Below are 18,041 nucleotides of genomic sequence, written 5' to 3'. Positions count from 1 at the left end.
AAGTGTTTTTATATGACTTTCTATCCTCTTGTGAAAAAGTTAAAACACCACAGTGTAGACTTGTTACAGATTTATTGGGTATAAAAGCAAACAAATTAGAAAATGTTGTGCTAAGGGGTGTGGTGCTGTGACAAAAGTAAGACTCCAACTCAGTGGGTTCTAACGATGCAATCTGTTGTACTCTGACAAACCAGATGTTTGTTTTTAGAAAAAGAAATGGACATCAGCTCAGTTCCAGTTAAGAAAGACGTCGGACATTTTAACAGCCTGGTGGCGCACAAAATAAAGACAGATTTCCATTTTTACGTCAGTTCTTAAACTGATGAGCAGGTTTTCTGTGGTGAAATTATCTTTATCTGTCAGCTACCTGTAAATGGCTTTTCTGCTTTCATGAACTTAAATGCAGCTGTGTGTTTTCTAGAAGCTCCAGAAGTTAAATCAAAAGATGATCAATATCTACTTGGAACTTTTTAAATACAACAGATTGCAGTATTTATCCTGATTAGTGGAACCTGCAGCACTGCTAGGACCAACCCCCACCCTAGAACTAAAGCAAGTAGGACATTTTTAGGTTCCTTACACCAGTGTTTCTCAATCCTGGTCCTCAAAGCTCCTTAACATGCACATTTTCTACCTCAAATACTCAGCCCACAGCTGAGTCATTGATTGTGCTCACCTGAATCAGCTAATCAGTTTTACCAGACCAAGGAGAAATGACAAAATGTGCAGGTTAAAGGTCCCTGAGGAGTGGGATTAGGAAGCACTGCATTAAAGGACATGTCGCACCGAAATCATAACAACTTATATTTAGGCTGTTAGTGGCCATCCGATGATACGCCGGGATTACTTTGTGCACGTCGGTGACCGGTTTTAAAGTATACGGCATTCGCAACAAACAGCTATGGAGACTGCCGAAAATTAAAGTACTAATTTTTCCGAGTGTTTCCGACAGCGTTTATGTAGCTTTGAGGAAAACATCCCAGCTCACACTTGAATGGAATGTAGCAGCTAACGTCAAGAACAGACCCACAGATTAATTCCAAAGTGTGATGTCTTGTTATGATGACTCGTTTTTAAGTGATAACTGTTAATTTTGATGCAGTCATGGTAAAAGGAGCAGCCGCTCTCCACTGTGAGAAGATGCGTGCACGACCATCACTCATGAATGCGACCTGTTAGAAACAGTTTCTACTAGATGCTTAGTGATTTTTCAATCAGGCTGGGATTTGAATGAAGGATCCTCTGGTCCAAAGCCCAACGCTTTAACCACTAGACCATCAGCATCAACGTTCATGTCATGCTGTCTGTCGGCCTTTGGGATGTTTCTGCTTTTTCTAAAATGTACGTCACACACCGAGAAATGCAGAGTAGGATGTTTTCTGGAAATTCACCTGCTGACTCTCAGATCGAGAGGAATTAGCAGTAAAATACATCAGTGACCACTAATTATTACAGATTTGCGTGGATAGACTTACAATCAGGAATACTTTGATGTTGTGTTGCTAACTGGGACGTTAAATAAAGTGCGACATGTCCTTTACGTGACCCCAGAGCACAATCCAGATGTTCTCAAAAAATAAAAACTGTCCCTAAAAGAGAGATAATCAAGATATCTAAAGTGGGTACCAAAATATGGTGTATTATTATTAATTTTATTGTTTGTTGCTACAACCCCTGGCAAAAATTATGGAATCACCAGCCTCTGAGGATGTTCATTCAGTTGTTTAATTTTGTAGAAAAAAGCAGATCACAGACATGACACAAAATTAAAGTCATTTCAAATGGCAACTTTCTGGCTTTAAGAAACACTATAAGAAATCAAGAAAAAAAATTGTGGCAAGACCAAGCAGAGGGAAAAAAATATGGACTCACTCAATTCTGAGGAATAAATTATGGAATCACCCTGTAAATTTTCATCCCCAAAACTAACACTTGCAGCAAATCAGATCTGCTTGTTAGTCTGCATCTAAAAAGGAGTGATCACACCTTGGAGAGCTGTTGCACCAAGTGGACCGACATGAATCATGGCTCCAACACGAGAGATGTCAATTGAAACAAAGGAGAGTATTATCAAACTCTTAAAAGAGGGTAAAGCATCACACAATGTTGCAAAAGATGTTGGTTGTTCACAGTCAGCTGTGTCTAAACTCTGGACCAAATACAAACAACATGGGAAGGTTGTTAAAAGCAAACATACTGGTAGACCAAGGAAGACATCAAAGCGTCAAGACAGAAAACTTAAAACAATATGTCTCAAAAATCGAAAATGCACAACAAAACAAATGAGGAACGAATGGGCGGAAACTGGAGTCAACGTCTGTGACCGAACTGTAAGAAACCGCGTAAAGGAAATGGGATTCAATACAGAAAAGCTAAACGAAATCCATCATTAACACCTAAACAGAAAAAAACAAAGTTACAATGGGCTAAGGAAAAGCAATCATGGACTGTGGATGACTGGATGAAAGTCATATTCAGTGATGAATCTCGAATCTGCATCGGGCAAGGTGATGATGCTGGAACTTTTGTTTGGTGCCGTTCCAATGAGATTTATAAAGATGACTGCCTGAAGAGAACATGTAAATTTCCACAGTCATTGATGATATGGGGCTGCATGTCAGGTAAAGGCACTGGGGAGATGGCTGTCATTACATCATCAATAAATGCACAAGTTTACGTTGATATTTTGGACACTTTTCTTATCTCATCAATTGAAAGGATGTTTGGGGATGATGAAATCATTTTTCAAGATGATAATGCATCTTGCCATAGAGCATAAACTGTGAAAACATTCCTTGCAAAAAGACACATAGGGTCAATGTCATGGCCTGCAAATAGTCCGGATCTTAATCCAATTGAAAATCTTTGGTGGAAGTTGAAGAAAATGGTCCATGACAAGGCTCCAACCTGCAAAGCTGATCTGGCAACAGCAATCAGAGAAAGTTGGAGCCAGATTGATGAAGAGTACTGTTTGTCACTCATTAAGTCCATGCCTCAGAGACTGCAAGCTGTTATAAAAGCCAGAGGTGGTGCAACAAAATACTAGTGATGTGTTGGAGCGTTCTTTTGTTTTTCATGATTCCATAATTTATTCCTCAGAATTGAGTGATTCCATATTTTTTTCCCTCTGCTTGGTCTAAAAAAGTAACCGTTACTGACTGCCACAATTTTTTTTTCCTGATTTCTTATAGTGTTTCTTAAAGCCAGAAAGTTCCCATTTGAAATGACTTTAGTTTTGTGTCATGTCTGTGATCTGCTTTTTTTCTACAAAATTAAACAACTGAATGAACATCCTCCGAGGCCGGTGATTCCATCATTTTTGCCAGGGGTTGTATTAAGGGTCATCTTGAATATCTTCTTTGAGGCCTATTTTTGTATTTATTCATTTTTTCAAATGTCGTGATTGTGTTTTGGGGTTGCTTAAGGAACCTTAAAAAGTGGATGGTCCTCAGCCTGTCCAATCCAAACCTAGTCAACAAAATCAATCAGCTGGTGCTTCCTTTTGATTGGCTAAACACATCTGGGTCTAATTTTCCAAAAGCAAGTTTGGCCCAAAAAGGCATTAGTCCCATGGGGTCATCTCATAACCTTAGAGGCGCAGCAATGTCTGCAAAGCTGAAGTTAGTGATAACGCACACATGGTTAGTGAATGAGACACCACTAATCCTAATGCGTATTATAAACCTATGAGAATTTGTAACAGAGGAGTAACACCTGAGTTCAAGTTGTTAGCCACACAAACCTCGATAGCTCCAATCGGGAGCGAGCATAAACATGCACCTTATGTCAACAACATGGATTCTGCCTCATGATCGGAGCTGCATCCTTTTTATGAGAACAGTTACCGGTTACTTGGATGGGTTGCAATCTGAAACCTTACCACTAGATGTCGATGTAAATTCTATCATGCTGCTTTAAGACGTTTTGGGAAATGGGAGCCCAGATCCACTCTGTACAGCAGAGAAGGAGAACATATGCAGTACTGTGGCTTCCCATGAGCAAGTTAAGCAAACTGTTTGAATTACAAATAGACCACAATCCACTCGTAGCAACAGCTGAGTTTTGTTTCATGAGACGGTACTGCAGAATGTCCTTGTGGGTAAGTCCTTGGTGGTATCGCAGACAAAAAACAAAGACAAAGTATTATAAATAATTGGATCCAGGTCTTGTCCCAGTTGAGGGTAGAGGTCAACAAATGTTTAAACACCTTCCACAGTGAACAGTCCTGACTTCCATAAAAATAAATGGCATAGTAACACAAGTGAAAACAACAAGAGTTTGGCTTTTATATTCATGAAAAACAGCGCAGTTTTTTCTCTCTCTCTGTCTCCATGAGCTCGACTTCCCAAAAGAGACTTATGACCAAATTATAATCATCTCATCCTGACTTCAAAATGCTTTTGGGAAAAGAAGCCCTCATATGTATGACAAAATACTATTTCTAAATATATTTTTCTTTTCAAATACAAATACTAACATTATTCATTTTGACTTTTTTGTCTGTAGTGCAAATTAAAACTGGAAGGATCTGCTGCAGTAGAATTTTGAGGGTGGTCGAGTCCAATCCAAGAATAATTTAAATTCAGCCAATTTAAAAACAAAACAAATGTGATAAAACAATGTATGAATAAATCTCTTAAAAAACATTTCACACAAAAACAGAATAGAAGTGAAGGAAACGTGAGTCATCACTATAAAAGCAGCCTGTACAAACATTGCCGTCTCATCATCTTCAATGACGTGAATTTTAAAATAATCGAGCAAGTTGCAATGAAAACAAGATGCACGTTCATATGCTGTCACTGACTGGCTCAAATGAGACATGCAGCTTCACACAAACCCAATATTTAGTCCTGAAATCAGGTGGATGGAAAAAACGCTTTTACATTTACATCACCACTGGACAATGCTAACATATATCAGGCACTTTTCGGACCCTCTCTTACAGAGATATTGAGCAAGAGTCCACTGTATTTACATTAGGATTCGCAGGTAGGGGGCGCTCTCACCAGTTTCAGAGGGAGTTCGGGAAGGGAGGCCCAGTTTTTCCATTTGGACAATGTTAATGTCCACATCAGTGCCTCATTTCCATGTTTGTGTATCAGAACATGTAAGGGTTTGTACGTAGTGGCGTGCAAGCACTTGAGGTGAGTCCATCCTTCCGCTAAAGTCCTCCTCCTGGTTTCTCTTATGTGATGACTTTTCTGCGCTCTCTTCCAATGACATCATGTGAAAGTCTCCTGAGGACACCCGGTGACCTCAGCTCCACATCCTCGGAGTGGGCGGGACTTGAGCGATAGCCATGGTAACCGTGGGAGGGCTGTTGCGGGTGGTACTGAGGGGGGAAACCACGGTAATAAGGGTCTTGCTCTTCTTCTCCCTCCTCAGCTGCTCCTTGTTGGTTGTCGTAAGCCTCTGCAGCAGAGGCGTAGGAATCGTAGCTGCCGCCGTGAGGAAGCAGTTGGACTGGTGTGGGAATATTTGGGGTCAGTTTGGGTGTTTTTGGAACATGACAGCAAACAAAACCACCACCATGAGCAGAACTGTCCTAGCAAAACAGGACTTAGCTCATGACACTGAATCAAAACTGTTATTGATAAGAAGGTGGTGTAGAAAATTCCCCAGTTGGGATCCAATGAGGGTTTTTAACTACAAAAGCAAAAGACTGAATTTTAATTTAAAGTGAGCTGTTTAAAGGTATTCACATGCAAACTTAGTGTCACGTGCACAGAGTTGGTGAGGAAAGTGGTTAATGAAGTTCAGCAAAATGCCCCATTAGAGCCCGGATCTGATCAGAAAAGATCTCATCTGGGTCACATTATGGGGTGAAATTTAGATTTTCCCATAGAGTTCAGTAATGAATGCAGCCAGTCAGCATCAAAGCAATTCACCTCCATTTAGCTGATTCATCAAGCTTTGAAAAATGAGACTGGAGCAATGCAGAGGCTGCTGCAGCAAAATCCTGATCTCGAGTATCCGTTTACAAACGCCACTTCAGCTCAGTGGACTTTAATTTTTTGCACTGGTAATGAAATTTATGCGGAAAACATGATGAATTCGATCAAAGGCAAACAAAAGGGGGGGGGGGGTCTGTTATTAATGAGCAGTCAACATGCAACATAAAGACTGGGATTTAATCCACGCTGTTTTCTAAAAGGATCGGTGACAGGATGACAGAAATAACTTCTTGTGTTCTGATGCCACATGACTTAGTGCTCAGTGTGTTGCTGTAGTTGCCTTAAAATATTCCAGGTAGGTTTGCAATGTCTTGCAAAATTCAAGAACAGGTTGCAAGAAAAGTACCCTGCTGCAGGGGTCAGAGGTCAAACACCGGGGTCAGGAGGCATTATCCATTCCAAGAAATATGGATACCTTGAGGGAATTATCAAAGGTTTTAGTTTCCTCGAGTGTGTAATTTTTTTTTGAACAAGGACGTCAGCACAAGAGGAGGAGCGCTCGGAGAAAATGCCTCAATAATCATTCCCATAGTCCTGTTGAACTTGAGTCAGAAAGGAGAAGATGGAGGGAGGGAGGGGAAGACAGGGAGGAAGAAGAGTCAGCAGATCAGATCAGGAGCAGAAACCCAGCGACACCAGCAGTTAAAAACTTTCAAACCATCTTTGAAATGTCCTGTCATAGTTTGAAAGTTTAAAGCAAACAAACACGGAAAACAAAAAAGTTGCATGAAAGAGAAATGGTCAAATCTGTATTTCCCTAAGAAAGTACAAATACAGATTTCCAACAATTAAAATAATACAAAGTCTCAGTTTATAGGTGTGTGCTCACAGGAACATGCATTGCAAGATCTACTCCAGGACTAGAGTGTTTCGATAACTGATTCTAACTGCAGCCACTAGGGGGGCCAACTGAACTTCTATTTTTGCGATATCTTGAGAAAGATTTTGTCTATCAAGGTGGCAGTTGGTACACAAGGTCACTTCAGTAAGCCCTCAGACAAGCTTAATGTTGCGCATGTTTATATTCCAATTGTGGCTACTTGGGGGGAGAGTCTCAAAAAACATGATAGCTTGACAAAAACTGTATAAAAGTGAAACTTTATGCCCAGGGTCATATAAATTTGTATTAATGTTTTTAGAAGACTTATATAATAAATAAAATTAATAAAACAAAGCCATGAGATTGAATTGTTTTTCCTTCATTTATCTGTCTTAGTTTAGCATTATGTAGAAAAAAAAACTTGACTTACACGGATTAAGGAGTCACTACTCAGCTGTGAAGTATTCAGTGGAATATTCTTTTAAGGGCAAAAAAAATTGGCTGCTGTAATAAGTCCAGGTATCTGTTACTGCAATTTCCTTTTTAAGTTGTCAGCGGGTCACATTTCATACACAAGCAATCAGTGCACCATTCAGCAGAGGCAAAACTCAGCTGAGCCATAAAATAAAACAAAAAAACAACATTGTGACTTGGAAGCCATTTGTCTTAAACAAACTTGGCTTGATGGGTGATGTAACGTCTCATCCATCAGTTAATTCTAACAGATGATGTTTCATGAAGACAACAGAAGGTGGTAGAAGGTGTAGCGTCTTTGCCACAACAAACCTCGCTGGTTCGGCTTGTCGCTTTGCATTCGTGGATGGAATTGTTTCTTTATTAGTTCTTAACTAGCCTGGGTCAGAGACACAGTTAGTCTTTATCCATCTGTGTGGACAGGAATGTATAAACGTCACAGTGGAACAACTATAAAATGCGTCTCGCTCTCGAATTATATGAAAGGTTTATGACAACAATAACAGCCATTGAGCCTGCTATCACACAGAAAAGAACATTTCACTGTTTTATAAAAATGTTTTTTATTTAACAATGGAAAGATTGAGCATGGTTTCTTGTGTCAATAAATTAGCAAATAAAAAAATAACAGCCAAATGTCTGAATTGACTCAATGTTTGACAGATGTGCTGCCAACAAAAGTGGGCGAACTGAACTTTAAAAGTAGGAAATGACAGAATAGAACTCAGCTAGAAAGAGCAAGAAGTAGAGAACGTTTTCAGAAATTGTGATTATTTAGTGTTTTGATTGTCATTAGAAAGACAATCCAGTCAAAATGCTTGTATCGCTAGTTGAGGCATTATTGTTTTCACTCCTTTGTGTCTGTCCATCTGTGTGTGAACTAAAGTTTTGATCCAATTTAGACCAAACCTGGTGGAATGACTGAGGTCATCTGGTGACAAAACGATTTGATTCTGAGAAAAACTGATTAAAAACCAAGGTCACAGGCCCAGGCTTAATCTGAGGAATTCTTTAAAGATATGCTTATAGTTTCTATTAAAGACTAATCTGAAAAATGTGTTTTCTAATGATCACTTGACCTTTGACCTTGGGTGATCTTGACATGTCAAAGTCAAGGTCATAAGTGTAATATGAATTAATCAAGGTGGAAAGGTTGTGTGTCAGAGAATAAAGCAGTTAAATTTTGGACATGATCAAATATCAAGGTGACACAAAACAAAACAAAATATAACTCACATAGAATGAATTTACATGAATATGTCAGACATGTAAAAATGAGGGTGTTGCACTCTTCAAGTGCCATTTCCTTTTCTGAGCAGTGTTTTCTTTTCTAAAAATGGATTAGGTTACACAGTGAGGTGAGCTAATGCGATAGCATCCAGCGGCCTGTCTATGGTACTGTATGATCGCACAGTGGTGTGATTGTGACCCGCTCACAGTGGGTGTAGCCCCTCACTACTGCATCTTGTGTCAAGAATTTTGTTTTATACTACATCCGTTTGGAAGATGGCAACTCTTTGTGTTGGCTACTGTATCTTACATTTGGATGATTGAAATAGCTCATGACTATTTTTCAACTAAATATATATTTGAATACCCAAGGAATCCAATGGCGTTAATTAAAATCCAAGATGGCCTCTCATAAAAATGACTTTGCCTGTTGTGTGGGCCGCTGAAGAGGAGGTACTGCTGGCCCACCACCACCAGAGGGCACCTTGCCTGGAGTGCGGGCTCCAGGCACCAGAGGGTGCTGCCATCTCACAGGAGCAGCCGGGGTGACAGCTGTCACCTACGACAGCTGTTACCAATCTTCTGATCCGCCGCGGTATATCTGCAAGACGTCATCTCCACTTCTCTGCCGAGATATCGCTCTACCAAGGAGGTAACGTACTCAGCCAATTGTGTTATCGTCTTGACAATAATACTTTGTTGCTTGTGTGTAGGACAGCTGGAGACTGTATTGGACTTTTTTGGATAAGTACTCACATTCCTACACTACAGTATTTTTCTGACGAGAGGTGGAGGTGGTGTTTCCACCCTACGTGTTGCTGGGTGCAGACGCACCCACATCTGACTGTTTCTGTTCCTCGCCAGCAGTACCGGATCTGACAAGCGGAGGCAGTGGCCACCTGGGAGTTCGGGACTTGGCGGCTCCAGTATTCCCGGGGTTCGGTGGCGGAGGAAATCGGGTGGTTCTGGTTCGACTTAGACAGACGTCTCCTATCTTCGAGCCTGCCCACACGACACCGTTGGAATTCGGCTTATTCTTTGACATTGTAATCGGTTGTGTTTGTTGTGCGTGTTTCACAACAGTAAAGCATTGTTATTTGACTTCCTCCATTGTCCGTTCATTTGTGCCCCCTGTTGTGGGTCCGTGTTCCTACACTTTCCCAACAGGATATCTCGGCCAACGTCATGGATCCCGAGGGGCGTCAACCGGCTGTTGAACAGCCAATGGAAGACCAGGGTGCACAGGTGTCCGCAGGAGGGGTGATCGGTGAGTTGCAGCGGATCCTCACCGCTTTCACGGCTCGGTTGGATTTAATGACTGAGCAGAACGTCCTCCTGAACCGCAGGGTGGAGGCTCTCGCCGCGCAGGTGGAAGCGCGCCCTCAGGGCGCCGCTGCGGCTCTCCCTCCTGTCGACCCTGTGCGTAACAGTGACGTTCCACAGGTCGTTCAACGACCCCTCCCACCTTCCCCGGAAGCATACATAAGCCCTCCAGAGCCGTACGGAGGCTGTGTGGAGACGTGCGCGGACTTCCTTATGCAGTGTTCGCTCGTCTTCGCACAGCGTCCCGTCATGTACGCGACTGATGCTAGCAAAATAGCTTATGTGATAAATCTGCTTCGCGGTGAGGCACGCGCTTGGGCTACAGCGCTCTGGGAGCAAAATTCACGGCTCCTTCAGACATATGATGGGTTTGTGAGGGAGTTCAGAACAGTGTTCGATCACCCAAATAGAGGAGAGACCGCTTCAGCCGTGCTGCTGTCAATGAGACAGGGGCGCCGGAGCGCAGCTGCCTATGCAGTCGACTTCCGCATCGCGGCTGCGAGGTCCGGCTGGAATAGCACTGCCCTCCGCGCCGCCTTTGTAAACGGACTGTCGTTGGTCCTCAAGGAGCACCTGGTGGCAAAGGACGAACCGCGGGATTTAGATGGGCTTATTGATCTCGTTATTCGATTAGACAATCGGATAGAAGAACGCCGTCGGGAACGAGACGAAGGGCGTGGCCGGGCACGCGCCGTCCCTCTCCCTTCCGGTTCCGACCGTGTCCCGCCCTCCCCACGCTCCACGGCCCCTACTCTCCGTGGGGTTACAGCTCCCCCTGCTGACGAAGCTATGGACACGAGCAGGGCCACATTTAGGGCACCAGATAGACAGAGGAGGCTGGTCCACGGAGCGTGTTTTGTTTGTGGCTCGACAGAGCATCAGGTTAGAGACTGCCCCGAGCGGTTAAACACCAACGCCCGCCCCTAGAAACTGGGCTAGGGGTGGGCCGAGACATTCACGTGGGACACACCCATATTGCCACACGACTCCCAGTTACAATCCTTTATGAGGATTCAACCCTGAAGGCCCCAGCACTGGTGGACACGGGCTCTGAAGGGAATCTGTTAGACAGTAAATGGGCAAGGGAGATAGGGCTCCCTCTGGTGGCGCTTACCTCTCCTGTGCAGGTACGGGCACTAGATGGCTCCCTACTCCCTCCTATCACACATAAGACACCACCAGTAACTCTGGTGGTGTCAGGGAATCACCGGGAGGTGATCGAGTTTTTTGTGACTCCTGCCACCTCCCGCGTGATTCTAGGGTTCCCCTGGATGTTAAAACACAATCCCCGGATCGATTGGCCGTCCGGGGTAGTGGTTCAGTGGAGCGAGACCTGCCATCGGGTATGTTTAGGTTCCTCGGTTCCTCCCGGTTCCCAGGCTAAGGAGGAGGTCAGAGTCCCGCCCAATCTAGGGATGGTGCCGGTGGAGTACCATGACCTTGTGGACGTGTTCAGCAAGGATCTGGCGCTCACCCTTCCCCCCCACCGTCCGTACGATTGTGCCATTGATTTGGTTCCAGGCGTTGAGTTCCCGTCCAGCAGGCTGTACAACCTCTCACGACCTGAGCGCGAATCAATGGAGACCTACATCCGGGACTCTCTAGCTGCCGGGTTGATCCGGAATTCCACCTCCCTGATGGGTGCAGGTTTCTTTTTTGTGGGTAAAAAGGATGGCAGGCTACGTCCATGCATTGATTACAGGGGGCTGAACGAGATCACGGTTCGTAACCGATACCCCTTGCCCTTGTTGGATTCTGTGTTCACGCCCCTGCATGGAGCCAAAATGTTCACCAAGCTCGATCTTAGAAATGCGTATCACCTGGTTCGGATCCGGAAGGGAGACGAGTGGAAGACGGCATTTAACACCCCCTTAGGTCACTTTGAGTACCTGGTCATGCCGTTCGGTCTTACAAACGCCCCCGCGACGTTCCAAGCATTGGTTAATGATGTCTTGCGGGATTTCCTGCACCGATTTGTCTTCGTATATCTGGACGATATACTCATCTTTTCTCCGGATCCTGAGACCCATGTCCGACATGTACGTCAGGTCCTGCAGCGGTTGTTGGAGAACCGGCTGTTTGTGAAGGGCGAGAAGTGCGAGTTCCACCGCACTTCTTTGTCCTTCCTGGGGTTTATCATCTCCCCTAACTCCGTCGCTCCTGATCCGGCCAAGGTTGCGGCGGTGAGAGACTGGCCCCAACCCACTAGCCGTAGGAAGCTGCAACAGTTCCTCGGCTTTGCTAATTTTTACAGGAGGTTCATTAAGGGCTACAGTCAGGTAGTTAGCCCCCTGACAGCCCTGACCTCACCAAAAGTCCCCTTCACCTGGTCGGATCGTTGCGATGCCGCGTTCAAGGAGTTGAAACGGCGCTTCTCGTCTGCACCCGTTCTGGTGCAGCCCGATCCTAGTCGCCAGTTAGTGGTTGAAGTGGACGCCTCGGACTCAGGGATAGGAGCTGTGCTTTCCCAGAGCGGGAAGACCGATAAGGTCCTTCACCCGTGTGCCTATTTTTCCCGCAGGTTGACCCTGGCCGAACGGAATTATGACGTCGGCAATCGAGAGCTCCTTGCGGTGAAAGAGGCTCTTGAAGAGTGGAGACATCTCTTGGAGGGAACGTCCGTGCCATTCACGGTTTTCACTGACCACCGGAACCTGGAGTATATCAGGACCGCCAAGCGGCTGAACCCCAGGCAAGCCCGCTGGTCACTGTTCTTCGGCCGCTTTGACTTCCGGATCACCTACCGTCCCGGGACCAAGAACCAGAAATCGGATGCATTGTCCCGGGTACATGAAGATGAAGTCAAGACGGAGTTGTCGGATCCACCGGATCCCATCATCCCGGAGTCCACTATCGTGGCCACCCTCACCTGGGACGTAGAGAGAACCGTCCGGGAGGCCCTGGCACGAAGCCCGGACCCCGGAACTGGGCCGAAGAACAGACTCTACGTCCCACCAGAGGCTAGGGCTGCAGTCCTGGACTTCTGTCACGGCTCTAGGCTCTCCTGTCATCCAGGGGTGCGAAGGACCGTGGCAGTTGTCCGGCAGCGTTTCTGGTGGGCGTCCCTAGAAGCCGACGTCCGGGATTATATCCAGGCCTGCACCACCTGTGCCAGGGGCAAGGCTGACCATCGCAGGGCTTCGGGACTGCTCCAGCCGCTGCCCGTGCCCCATCGCCATTGGTCCCACATCGGCCTGGATTTTGTCACGGGCCTCCCGCCGTCCCAGGGCAACACCACCATCCTCACGATAGTGGACTGTTTCTCCAAGGTGGCCCACTTCGTGGCCCTCCCGAAGCTCCCGACGGCCCAGGAGACAGCGGACCTCCTGGTCCACCACGTCGTCCGGCTGCATGGGATCCCAACAGACATCGTCTCCGATCGTGGTCCCCAGTTCTCCTCGCAAGTCTGGAGGAGCTTCTGCCGGGAACTGGGGGCCACGGTAAGTCTCTCATCCGGGTACCATCCCCAGACCAACGGGCAGGCGGAACGGGCCAATCAGGAAGTGGAGCAGGCCCTGCGTTGCGTGACAGCCGCGCACCCGGCGGCCTGGAGTACCCATCTGGCCTGGATCGAGTATGCCCATAACAGCCAGGTGTCGTCAGCCACCGGCCTCTCCCCTTTCGAGGTGTGTCTGGGGTACCAGCCTCCTTTGTTTCCGGTGGTTGAGGGAGAGGTCGGTGTGCCCTCGGTCCAGGCCCACCTACGGAAGTGCCGTCAGGTGTGGCGTGCTGCCCGTTCTGCCTTGCTGCGGGCCCGGATGAGGACGAAGGCCCATGCAGACCGTCGGCGGACCCCGGCCCCTACGTATCGGCCAGGGCAGGAAGTGTGGTTGTCTACTAAGGACATTCCCCTCCAAGTGGACTCCCCTAAATTGCAGGAACGGTATATCGGTCCGTTTAAAATCCTCAAGGTCATCAGTGAGGCCGGAAGCTGAAGCCTCACCGCGGATCCATCCCGTTTTCCACGTGTCCCGGATTAAGCCCCATCACACCTCACCCCTCTGTACTCCGGGTCCGGCACCACCTCCTGCCCGGATCATTGATGGCGAGCCGGCTTGGACTGTGCGCCGGCTCTTAGATGTCCGAAGGATGGGCCGGGGCTTCCAGTATTTGGTGGACTGGGAGGGGTACGGCCCCGAAGAACGCTCCTGGGTGAAGAGGAGCTTCATCCTGGATCCGGCCCTCCTGGCCGATTTCTACCGCCGCCACCCGGACAAGCCTGGTCGGGCGCCAGGAGGCGCCCGTTGAGGGGGGGGTCCTGTTGTGTGGGCCGCTGAAGAGGAGGTACTGCTGGCCCACCACCACCAGAGGGCACCTTGCCTGGAGTGCGGGCTCCAGGCACCAGAGGGCGCTGCCATCTCACAGGAGCAGCCGGGGTGACAGCTGTCACCTACGACAGCTGTTACCAATCTTCTGATCCGCCGCGGTATATCTGCAAGACGCCATCTCCACTTCTCTGCCGAGATATCGCTCTACCAAGGAGGTAACGTACTCAGCCAATTGTGTTATCGTCTTGACAATAATACTTTGTTGCTTGTGTGTAGGACAGCTGGAGACTGTATTGGACTTTTTTGGATAAGTACTCACATTCCTACACTACAGTATTTTTCTGACGAGAGGTGGAGGTGGTGTTTCCACCCTACGTGTTGCTGGGTGCAGACGCACCCACATCTGACTGTTTCTGTTCCTCGCCAGCAGTACCGGATCCGACAAGCGGAGGCAGTGGCCACCTGGGAGTTCGGGACTTGGCGGCTCCAGTATTCCCGGGGTTCGGTGGCGGAGGAAATCGGGTGGTTCCGGTTCGACTTAGACAGACGTCTCCTATCTTCGAGCCTGCCCACACGACACCGTTGGAATTCGGCTTATTCTTTGACATTGTAATCGGTTGTGTTTGTTGTGCGTGTTTCACAACAGTAAAGCATTGTTATTTGACTTCCTCCATTGTCCGTTCATTTGCGCCCCCTGTTGTGGGTCCGTGTTCCTACACTTTCCCAACATTTGCCCACGTATACATTTTTTAGTAATTTGCACCGTTAGATTCCCTGGCCCTAAAACAAAGTGTATTTAGCCACTGGAATCAATATCCTATGTCTTCTTGAAGCCAAGATATTGAAAAAATAATTTTTAGCCACCCTTTGTATAAATCCAAGATGGCATCTATGGTGGCTTCCTAGAAAATGGAATAATCTATTTTCTGATTTCAAAAATTTATACTTTTGCAAACCTTACAAAATTCCAAAAACATTACATAAAAACCTGACTATTAGACAAAGATGGTGGTGTACAAAGATTTTTAGACACTGGAAATTTGATGAAACAAGCTGATATTTACCTCCAACGTTATAACCCAGACAGGAGTTCTGATCACAGTAGCCAGGTGGGCCAGGTGGTCCTGTGGTACCTGTACTACCCGGTCTCCCAGGTGTCCCTGGGCTTCCAGGCCGACCAGGTGGCCCTTGAGTCCCTGGCAATCCTTCACCTGGCAAACCTGAGGATGTTGTCAAAGTCAAAGATCAGCAACTTCACAAATTCACAATTACATGATCAACAAATGAATGTATGGCTAGAAGGAGAGCTAACAAAAATAAACAGAATACAGGGTACATCCTATCACGATGCTATCACCTCCTCAGTCTTTGCTAAATCCTCCTCTGCTGTAACAACACAACAGCCAATTACGGGACAGGAAATCCTCGGTTGTGTCATGTCTGGATGGAGTGCATAGCGAAGCAATAACAGGCGCAGGAATAACGCTTAGCTGGAAATTAGCCAGAGGATTGTGCTTTGTGTTTACTTAAGAGAAACTGCCCATCAGGACTCACTTTAACACTCAGTGGAAATATGGAATCAATATTTAGACCTGTTTTGATTTGCCAACTCAGAAAAGCAGGGAAGATAAAGGGAAAAACTTTTTTTTTTTTCTTTCTCTTTCACTGACATTCTTGGGAGGTTTTTTTTTTGTTTGTAAAGATATTAGAACATTGAAAGTTTCCTGGGAGTTTTGTCAGCTTGTTCTTGGGGGTATTGATTGCACAAGAGTAAACTGAAAATCCCAACAGTGACATATTTTCATAACGCAAAGCTCAACTTCACGGCGCAGAGAAAAATCAATACACTGAATTATATTCACGCTCCAATAACAGCAGATCACTTTTATTAGAGCTTCAGGAGAGAGAAATCCAAACGGCATTCAGCCTCTGTGCTTTTCAACTGTACAGATCCAATATCTGAAACACTTTCAGATTTATAAATAGGAAACGCACCAAAGTTATGCTATGTGAAGACACTCATCAAGAAATGTCCATTAAATGAATCATGTAAAAATGACTATAGTTTATTATAATATAATAAACTTACAATGTTATGTCAGCCTAACGGTATTGACAGAAAAAAAAGAATCTTTTTGTTAAGTTTGTTGGTGAACTTCTGTCTTTTGTTTTTTCATTTATCTTTGATGTTTTTTTAAGAGAATGCAATGGGCCCAAAACCTGGGGTCTAAAGTTGCATCCTTGGCTATATAGTTATCCTAACCAGATCGGGCATTGTATCCGAGGGCTCTCTTCAAGATGGTGATCGTTCCCTTAATTGCAGACAACTGCACCTCATGCACACTTGGGTGACCGGGGATTGCCTCAAGGTATTTCTTCAGGTTCTTCTTCATCAGGCCTGTTGCTCCCACCCACAACTGGGATGATATCGATGTCTTTCAATGACTATGTTGTTCGTAGGTCATTTTTCAGGTCTTGGTATTTCGAGATCTTTCCCCTTTCCGCTCGATTCAGGCCGTAGTCATTGGGGACTGTCACATCGATGATTTTGGCTTTTTTCTCTTGCTTGTTCCAGATGACAATATCAGGTTTGATTGCACCTCCTTCGATGTGTCTTCCTGCTGGGATCTCTTTGTCGTAGAAGACAGTTACTTTTCCGTTGGATGAGACTGGTGCTGGCTCATGCTCCCATACATGTTCTTTGACTTCCATCTTCAGTTCCTTGCATACCTTCCAGTGGAGATATTGACAGATCTTGTTGTGTCTGGATGTAAAATGTCCTGCCATGAGGATCTGGCATGCTGAAGTTAGATGGTTTACACTCTCAACAACTGTATGACAGAATCGGCATTTATCATTTTGTGAGATCCCTGCCATTTTTTTGAAGCCATTTGTTAGAAGTCCCTGATTTTGTGCTCCAATCAGAATTTTTTCTCCATCAAACCCGAGTTCACCATTTTTTAGCCACTGCATTGATCCAACTTAGTCAGTGTATTCCTTTTCGAGTTCTTGGAATCGTCCGGCTCTTTTGTGCTGTTTCCATCTTTCCACTCGATGTTTTCCTTCTCTTTTGCGGTATTGTTCTCTGGTCTGTCTTGCAAGTTTCGTTGCAGGCATGAGACTGTTGCTTTTTTTTTCTCTTGTAGAAGTTCTCCGCCAAAGTTTTTTGCCAGTTTAGTGATCGAGGTCCGTTCGGTTAAGTCCTCGTGGTGTTGTGCGACCCTTTTTACGATTTCTTCTTCAGAGCTCTTTAAGTACTGTCCAATACTTATTATCGATGCTCTGTAGGCCTGGTTGATTTCAGTGAGACCCAGACCACCTTCTCTGCGAGGGAGATATATTCTGTCCATGCACTGATTTCTGTATGTGACTTTGTGGAGGGTGAGCATCTTCCTGGTTTTTGTGTCCAACTTATTAAGCTCACGCTGTGGCCAGTCAACTATGCCAAACCCATAGGTCACCACTGGTATTGCAAACTGGTTTATGGCTGTGATCTTGATTTTTGGTGTCAACTGTGTTTTGCAGATCTTTTTTAAGCGGTTTAGGTATTCTTGTGTTGTGTTACCTGGGGGCCCTTGAGGCCCCTGAGTTCCAACCCCTGGACTTCCCTTGTCTCCCTTCTCTCCTGGCAGACCTGAAAACAGACACAGTTCACAGAAACTCTGAGCGTCTTTGGCATTCTTTTTTTGTTTTCATGCTCACCCACAAGCTGAGGATTTATGATGGGGTTTACCTGCAGCAACACCAGTGGTGCAAAGTTTGGTCCACAACTTACTGGATAAATTACCCCTGTGGATAATCAAGTCAAATAAAATTTATGATAAATCCAGTTCTGCACGTCTGATTGGTAACGCAGCTCTTTAAATGACTTAATGGAATATATTTCACACAGTCTTTTAATATGACAGAACCACCAAAAAGGTGAGCTGCTGTTTATAGTTCTGCTAACCTCTTTTATGATGATTTTAA

The 18,041-nt window shown here is 45.6% G+C and overlaps 1 protein-coding gene across 1 annotated transcript in view; it reads right to left on the bottom strand.

Moving 5' to 3' along the window:
• Positions 1–3,926: 3,926 nt before the first annotated feature.
• Positions 3,927–18,041, bottom strand: part of LOC117514639 (collagen alpha-1(XIV) chain-like) — a 496,536-nt gene continuing 482,421 nt past the window's right edge. The window contains exons 46-48 of the mRNA XM_034175192.1: positions 17,638–17,706; positions 15,137–15,292; positions 3,927–5,466 (exon numbers count right to left, since the gene is read on the bottom strand). Coding sequence (XP_034031083.1) covers positions 5,189–5,466; positions 15,137–15,292; positions 17,638–17,706 — 503 coding nt within the window. The 3' untranslated portion in view covers positions 3,927–5,188. The remainder of the gene's footprint in view (positions 5,467–15,136; positions 15,293–17,637; positions 17,707–18,041) is intronic.

Source organism: Thalassophryne amazonica, chromosome 7 (assembly GCF_902500255.1).
Source record: "Thalassophryne amazonica chromosome 7, fThaAma1.1, whole genome shotgun sequence".
Lineage (NCBI taxonomy): Eukaryota > Metazoa > Chordata > Actinopteri > Batrachoidiformes > Batrachoididae > Thalassophryne > Thalassophryne amazonica.
This window is presented reverse-complemented; position numbering and strand designations above follow the sequence as displayed.